Source organism: Arachis ipaensis, chromosome B2 (assembly GCF_059453495.1).
Source record: "Arachis ipaensis isolate K30076 ecotype BB chromosome B2, ASM5945349v1, whole genome shotgun sequence".
Lineage (NCBI taxonomy): Eukaryota > Viridiplantae > Streptophyta > Magnoliopsida > Fabales > Fabaceae > Arachis > Arachis ipaensis.
Window position 1 is genome coordinate 16,796,964 of NC_142437.1, and position 8,580 is coordinate 16,805,543.

The window sequence follows — 8,580 nt, forward strand, 5'->3', positions numbered from 1 at the left end:
GCCAATTGATCATATCTAGTGAGAAAATGGCCCTTATTTTTTCTCTCTACTTAGCTAAAGAAATAACAATGAAATACACATGCTGATAAACAGCCAGATATCAAGAAAAGGATGAAGAAATTCAAAGAAACCTAATTCAAAATCACAAGTTTCAATAATCAACATTTGAAAATTCAAAACAGAACCACCAAACATATTGACCCTCAAATCAAGTAAACAAACACTGCAAAAATTGAACCTAAAGTTTATTCTGAGTATGGAAACACTATCCATTATTATTCTTGTTCTTATACATTCTACAGAGCTATACAATGTACACCCTGAGTGCAGAAAAACTAGTTATACAATGTACACTTCTATTCCAATTAAATGGCATCAAGAAAGGGAAAAAAAATTGAAAGAAATTAATGAATACATCTGTATGATCTATTATCTAAAAATACCTTCCTCGCTGCTCCATGGCAAACCTTTAAGAACATCTCTTAAGGCATAGTAGTGGCTATCGCATTTGTGATCAGTTATCAAATTTCCTGAAAGAATTATCTTCTGGAAATGCTCACCAGGTTGCCTCTTGAAGAGTGTGAAGAAATCAGTACCCTTTTTGGACTCCAAGTTCCTCCGCAAATAGTAAACAGAACCAGGTATAAACAATTCCTCAGGTAACACAGGCTTAGTTTCCTTGACTTTCGTGACAGCTGAATTTTCCTTTGCAGATTTTCGGGGTGAAGGCGCCACTTTAGTAACCGGCAACTTCTTAGGACCAGCTGTTGACACAGAATAAAGCAGCGCGTTTAAGTATTATGCAACAAAGGCAATTAGAGAGTGCAAGTAAATATTAAAAAACCAAGAACAATTTTAATGTATAATTTCTTCCTCTTCTTTTTTCATGTGTGATTTTAATGCAATATCTAGTACCAATAACATTTTTTGTTTTAGTTTAATAAGTCAAGTATTCATGTCTAAGCATTCTTCCTTTTCTTCTTGGATATTGCATCCACATAAATTTTCATTGACTATAAGAAGTTGAATTAGTTCTTAACATAATCAATTACATGTTAGGGCGACACACTAGGATGATAGGACATGGAAAACGGATAAAATATAAATTTCAGGGGATTAAAATTGTATTTCCAGAAGAGGTATAAAGGAAGAAACTAAGTAAAATTTTGCCATGGTACATGTCCTAACTCGTTAATAAAACTACCATGACCATTCAAAGAAATGACAACATATTAGGATGAATGTTAATGGTACAAGATTAGTATGGTAATGTGCCACTATTCTTTCTTTTTTCAATTCTGATTTATTTTCAGAGAACGTTGATTATAAATAAAAAAAGCCACCAACAGCACCAAATGCTTTGATGTTATAGGAAAGGCAGATAGGTTTAAGATGTTGGTATCATAAAATGAGAAACAAATAAACAGAGTTTTGAACCAGCACTGAAAAATCTCAATAACCTGAACTTCTGATTCGCCTGAAATTTGCATAGTCAGCAAGTTTGTTAGCTACATCTTGCACCGAGTAGACAACCTGCTTGGCATTTGCAACTAAATCTATGACGCTTCTCCAATCTTCTTTCTCAGCTACACTCATCCTGAAGAAAATGCAATTCAATTAAATCTTTTGTTAGCTAACTTCCAAACAGATATAAAGAGAAAAAGAGAATCTTTCATTAAAACATTTTATTGACCGAAATTACAATTGTTCTGAGTGCCTTCCTTAGTTTCCTGTATGTCCAATTCCTTGAAGGCTATAAACTAAATGTTACTCACCAATCAGTTTGAAGGATTTCATTTCGAAGCCTTGATAAGGCAGCTACACTCAATCTAGGTATAATATCATCCTGTAAGTATCCACAAACAATAAGTCCTGTAAATATCCACTAACAATGAAAACACAACAGATAAAGACGAACAAAACTTGGCAAAAGAATGTGATTCATCAGCAGGAGTTAAACATAATTACTTTTGTGCAGACAAAATATTGTAACAGACACTATAAAATGCAATCACACACCTGCATCACGACTGTCGTAACAAAGCCAGAGCAGCTTTCGGCAAGTTCTTTGGAGACACATGGTGGAGTTCCATATGCAACAGCAGATACAATATCAGGACTAAAACCCAGCTCCTTCGATGATTTTCTGTGGATCATTATTGCTAATAAAGAAGCTATAGCACCTCCTAGAGAATGACCGACAAGTCGTAACCTAAATCCCTGTTAATGAGTTAGTCACACTTTATAGCATGAATAATAATAATAAACTAAGAAATGGAAACCAAAATAGGAACTTAACATCAATCCCACCTGATGTTTCTCCAAACATTTTCTTATGACGTCAATTTCATGATGAAGAAACCAACGAGCAGATTCAGCAGTGCCAAAGTGGGTTGAAAAGCCCTCAAAAGTGACTTCCCCATCACTTGAGGAAAGAATGTCAGTGATAAGGTCATATACAGTTTGTGTGCCACGGATACCTAAAATTACAAGCCTTTTACGAAGATCAACCCCTATATAATAGCTAGGTGTCATTACGCTGGAATTTCTAATGAATTTTATGATATTCCTTTCTCGGAGCATGCTGTTCCTTGCAAGAGCAGCAGGACTATCCTTATAAGCACTTTTAGCCAATTCAAGATAATAAATGAGATCTTGAACCTGAAATTCAATAATATTATCTTAATAAGAATGGATGAGGCAGTGAATCACAATCATTTCTAGCCTTATGTTAACAATAACAGTATAAAAGCATATAAGTATCTTATAATATCACATGATCTTGTATGCACTTCTGCCTCTAAAATACAGTTTCGACTTAACTGTTGATTCTGATGATATCTCAATGCCTTTGATATCATCAAGTGGATGTGCAGAAGCTTGACGAAGATAGATCAGATACAAGCCAATCGTAAGGTCACTCAAACTCCAATCCTGGATTCCAAGCTTGCTTTGTTTAATGCAGGCAATGATTTCCATAAGGGATCGTTTGCTTGGTGGGGGTTTGTTTCCAGTTCCATTTACTGCAATATGTAAAATCAATTCAGCATTGCATTACTTTAATGCAAACTGCAACATTGGATCGTCTTTCCTTCACTCATAAAATGTGTGATCATTTTCATTTTTCAGAACAAATAGTTAAGATATTAAGAAATTATATAACACATAATTTAACTGAGTCATACTTTTTTACAGACAAATCATTTGACTGAAAGATACCAACAATGTTTACGGAATATCTCTCAAAGTTAACATACCTGTTGGCATAGCCCATTTACAAAATTGCACAGCTGGTTCTATAGCCTTTGTGAGCCAAGCTAGCTCCAATTTCCACTTATTATTATCTGGGGGATCTTCGTCATCAGAACTGTCTTTTCTAACTTTGTAACTGTTATCTTCCTTCTTCTTCTTAACTTCAGATTTGAAACAAGTCTTCCGCGCTTGTTTCCCTTCTTTTAGCTTATCTTCTTCTACCTTATCTGATCTTGGCCGTTGTAACTGAAGCTGGTAAAAAACGCTATGCATATAGTTCCAACACGGCTCTTCTTTACTGAAAAGAAGTTTGGCAGAATCTGCACATTGTATGACAAATTAATAAATTAACAGACACAGACAAACGAAGGAAGATATTTCTTGGTATCAGTTCTTCAAGAACATTTTGGTAAGAGTGTAGCACATTACTGCATGAATCCCTTAACCAAACTGACTATGTAAATGAATCAAAGATCATCTTACAAGAATTCGCAAACTATGTCATAGGTGTGGATTAAACTATCATAACTGATGACGTGATACGTTAATATGACAAGATTTCTATAACCTAACATAGAGGAAAAGAAGCAAGATTAAATAAATACATTGACATTTGTATTCACACAATGTAAAAATGACCAAAAATTGCATAATCTAACAAACCACCTAATTTTGAGAATCTAAAATGGTAGAATTCCCCCCGCCCCTGCTCACATTTTGTCTTAACTATGAACATTTCAGCGTTATATAGGTATCTAGTCATAAATCATGTTCACATCACTAAAACATTAAAAATCTGAATCCCTTTGAATCATTCCACTTATGGTTTTTCATTTATCCACCAAATAATTCATCACAAATATCCAAATAATTCATCACAAATATCCAAAAACAATCACAAAAACCTATAATTCCTTCATAGCAACTCTATAATGGAAACAAAGAATGCTGTTCTTGTGCAAACAAAAACAAGTTGTGGCCTATTCCGGAAAACTCTATCACATGCAGCATTGAAGTGAAGAATAGAAATAATTTTTCAAAGAAAAAAAGTGAGATAGAAAAATGAAAAAGAATGAGAAGCAGAAGAAGGAAAAAGAACTAACAGATGTTGCGGAGAAGATTCTTTACGTTCTGGCGATACATTTCTTGAAGAAGATGGAAGATACACAATTGAAGAAACGAATTGATTTAGAAAATCAAGAATCTAAATCAAGAAGAAGAAGAAGAAGAAGGTGGAAATGGGTTCTTGAAGCACCGCCAAATGAAAAAGCGTAGAGTGGAAACCTCTTGAATGAATTGACTGTGAATTAACTAAAATAGTAGGAGGCATTTTTTAAAAAAAATATATTAAAATATTAATTTTTTTTTATAATAAGATAATTAAATCTTTTTACAACATAGTTATCAAACTTTTTTTTATAATAAAATAATTAAATTGTTATAAGCATAAAAAATAATGGCCACCAATTAATAATTATTAAATTTTTGTAATTTTATTTATCTTTCTAGTAAAAATATGAATCTAATTTAATTATAAATAAAAATTAAATTTAGTTATATTTTTTGTCCATAAAATTAAAAAAAAAATAACTATATAACTTTGATCATAGAATTGATTGATGTGCACCAAATTCTGAGTTAATCCATCAATTAAAAGCACATTAGAAATAAAATGAGTTATATTTATCCACATTATTTATAACAGAAACTTTGGCTTAAACTTTGTTTGTGAACTTTACTGAGCCACTATTTTTGAGTATGAAATAATTGAAGTGTTTGTAATTGACCCGTACGTAAAGGTGACTTGTGCGCCACTTCACACATTGCCTTGTTAGATCTGGATTGTTTATAGAAGCTTTTAAGCAGATGAACTTGAGACAAAGGATTTATTTGAGTACAGTAGGGAGAAACATATTTTAAGTACATCACTTTTAAACTTAATTAGCTGTCTCATCGTATGAATACTGATTTTAGTATTGGAGTGTCCTTGTAGGTGGCTCTATCCGCTGACCCACCAACGATCCAGTTAACCTTGCTTTTCCAGGAGCTTGCGTTCAAGTCCAAGTCTCTCATCCACCCGTTGCTCTCAACCCGCCAACTATCTGATTCACCGTTCCGACGAACAACCGAACAGCTTGAATCCTTATAAGTTATTTCTTAAAATCTGTTTGAGGTTTCTTAAAATTTTCTATTTAAAGTTTCTTAAATAGTTTTTTTTTTTTTAGATTTATCAAAGTTCTATTTCTTAAACTAAAAACATTCTTTAGTGTCGTGTCCAAGTTTAACAGATGTGACAGAATTTGTCTTTTTTTTTTTGAATAATACTACACCTCCAATTCTTTTTATTAATCAAGTTCTGTTGTAAAATAACTAAATAAATAAGGAAGAAGTAATAAATATAAAATATAAAAATATAATTAGATAACTCAAGTAGTAATATTCACTAGAATTACTATATCAATATAGTAGATATAATTAACTATTATAATAAAATATATAAGAGAGAGAATAGTATGAGAGAGAGAAGAGTAGAGAAATAATATTGTTTTATTGCTTACTTGTGTATATTTCATTTGTCCCGTATATGTTTTTATAGGCAAATAAAATTTACTTTTTCAAACCTCATTAATTTCCTTCAACATAAAAACTTGCTCTTCTCAACATAGGAAATTGAATTGCTCATTAATGGACATCCATTCTTATCCATAGCATCCTCGTCACAACACTCCCCCTTGGATGTCCATTTAGGATTATGCCTCGTTAAAACCTTACTAAAGAAAAACCCAGTGGGAAAAAAACTTAGTGAAGGAAAAAGAGTACAAATCCATTGTGATGGGGACTGCCTCATTAAAAACATTGTCAAGAAAAATCCAATGAGAAAAAAATCTGACCAAGAAAAAAAGAGTACAGTCCCCCCCTCTTGTCGACATCATTTAATGTCTCGAAATCGGCGCATTCCAATCTCGTGTACCAATCTTTCAAAGGAGGATTTTGGGAGTGACTTTGTAAATAAATCTGACAGATTGTCACTTGAGCAGATCTGTTGGACATCAATTGTCCCTTGATTTTAAAGATCATGAGTGAAGAAGAATTTGGGAGAAATATGCTTTGTTCTATCACCTTTGATATATCCGCCTTTAAGTTGAGCAATACATGCTGTATTATCTTCAAACAGGACAGTTGGAGCTATCTTCTGATCAATCAGTCCACATGATGACAGAATATATTGGATTAAACTCCTCAGCCAAAAATCACTCGCGACTAGCTTCATGTATCACTAGTATTTCGGCATGATTAGAGGATGTTGCAGCAATCCTATGTTTCGTGGACCTCCATGATATAGGTGTACTACCATACGTGAACAGGTATCTTGTTTGAGATCTCCCTTTGTGTGGATCAGACAGATATCCAGCATCTGCATAGCCAACTAATTGTGACTTGGATCCATAGGGATAAAACAATCACATGTCAACCGTTCCATGAAGATATCGAAAGATCTGTTTGATTCCACTCCAATGTCTTCTGGTTGGAGAGGAACTATATCTTGCTAGTAAATTCACAGCAAATGATATATCAGGTCGTGTATTGTTAGCAAGATACATTAGTGCGCCAATAGCATTAAGATATGGTACTTCAAGACCAAGGATATCTTCATTCTCTTCCTTAGGATGGAATTGATCCTTTTTCACATCCAAAGATCTTACGATCATTGGGGTACTCAAAGGATGTGACTTATCCATATAAAATCTTTTCAAGATCTTATTTGTGTATGTTGTTTGATGAATAAAGATCCCAGTTTTTATATGCTCGATCTGCAGGCCGAGACAAAATTTAGTTCTTCCGAGATCTTTCATCTCAAACTCTTCTTTTAGAGTTTTTATAATTGTTGGAATATCTTCAGAAGTTCCAATGATATTTAAAGCATCAATGTACACAGCAATTATAATGAATCCAGATGCAGATTTCTTTATGAAAACGCATGGACAGATATCATCATTCTTGAATCCATTTTTGGCCAGATACTTAGTAAGACGATTATACCACATTCGTCCAGATTGCTTCAGACCATATAAAGATCTTTGCAATTTGACTGAGTATAACCCTTGCGAATATTCATTGGATGGTTTAGATATCTTTAATCCTTCAGGGACTTTCATATAGATATCACCATCTAATGAGTCATACAAATAGGCTGTTACTACATCCATTAAATGCATATGCAGTTTATAATATGCAGATAAACTAACCAAATAACGCAATGTTATTGTATCCACTACAGGGGAATACGTTTCTTCATAATCTATACCGGGCCTTTGTGAAAAACTTTGTGCCACAAGTCGGGCTTTATAGCGCACAACTTCATTTTTCTCATTTTATTTTCTCACAAATACCCATCGGTATCCAACAGGTTTTACATCTTCAGGTGTACGGACTACAGGTCCAAAGACTTCACGTTTTGCAAGTGAGTCTAACTCAGCCTTCATGGCTTCTTTCCATTTTGGCCAATCATTCATTTGTCGACATTCTTCGACTGATCTTGGCTCAAGATCCTTACTTTCATGCATGATATTTAATGCCACATTATATGCAAATATTTCATTGACAATTGTCTATTCGGTCCCATTTCTCTCATGTAAAGACATAATTTATCGAGATGCCGTCATTTTCACAATTTTCAGGTACCTGAACGTCTTCTTGCGTTAAAACTATATCAGAATTTTGGACAACTTCAGGTGTCTTTACTATGTCTTTTTCAACAGGAATAGTATTCACCTCTTTTCGCTTTCGAGGATTTTTGTCTTTGGAACCGACAGGCCTGCCACGCTTCTGGCGTAAATTTGCTTCAGTGACTACTTGTCCTACTGGGACATCAATTTGAATTGGAGCATTTTCCATTGGTATATAAGATTTGGTTATCCTCTTTGTATCAGAAAATGCATCAGGCAATTCATTTGCTATTCTTTGCAAATGTATAATCTTTTGAACTTCTAGTTCACATTGCCCTGATCGAGGATCTAAATGCATCAACGATGATGCATTCCAATTAAGTTCCTTTTTAGGAAGCTTATTCTCTCCCCCTAATGTTGGAAATTTTGATTCATCAAAATGACAATCTGCAAACCAGGCTTTAAATACATCTCCAATTTGTAGGGGTGGCAAAGCGGGCTTGCCCACCCCGCCCCGCCAAAGCCCGCCCAAATATGGGGCGGGCCAGCCCGCCCCGCCAAACTAATATAGGCTCAACTTGCTACCCCGCCCCGCCAAAGGGCCCGCCAACCCGCCTCTTTTTTTTTTAATATTTTTTAACCATATAAAAAAATTAACTAT

General features: G+C 34.1%; 1 protein-coding gene across 2 annotated transcripts; it reads right to left on the reverse strand.

Moving 5' to 3' along the window:
• Positions 1-224: 224 nt before the first annotated feature.
• On the reverse strand, positions 225-4,561 carry LOC107625069 (alpha/beta-Hydrolases superfamily protein). Of its 2 annotated transcripts, none has more exons than XM_016327626.3 (8): positions 4,356-4,561; positions 3,258-3,572; positions 2,824-3,023; positions 2,311-2,661; positions 2,020-2,220; positions 1,776-1,846; positions 1,461-1,597; positions 225-764 (listed from the first exon to the last, which is right to left on the reverse strand). In XM_016327626.3, exons 1-8 carry the CDS (start codon positions 4,393-4,395, stop codon positions 430-432), a joined length of 1,650 nt encoding a protein of 549 aa, XP_016183112.1. In that variant the 5' UTR covers positions 4,396-4,561; the 3' UTR covers positions 225-429. The 2 variants fall into 2 exon arrangements, with proteins under 2 accessions (XP_016183112.1, XP_088361643.1); XM_088505517.1 differs by lacking the exon at positions 4,356-4,561 and adding an exon at positions 4,158-4,257.
• Positions 4,562-8,580: the final 4,019 nt, after the last annotated feature.

Excerpts from the sequence above, each read along its gene's own strand:
- LOC107625069 (XM_016327626.3), bottom strand. The coding sequence starts at position 4,395 with ATGTATCGCCAGAACGTAAAGAATCTTCTCCGCAACATCT. Across the intron at positions 3,024-3,257 it reads TAAATGGGCTATGCCAACAG|TAAATGGAACTGGAAACAAA; the intron begins GTATGTTAACTT and ends TACATATTGCAG. Across the intron at positions 2,662-2,823 it reads AGATATCATCAGAATCAACA|GTTCAAGATCTCATTTATTA; the intron begins GTTAAGTCGAAA and ends ATTGAATTTCAG.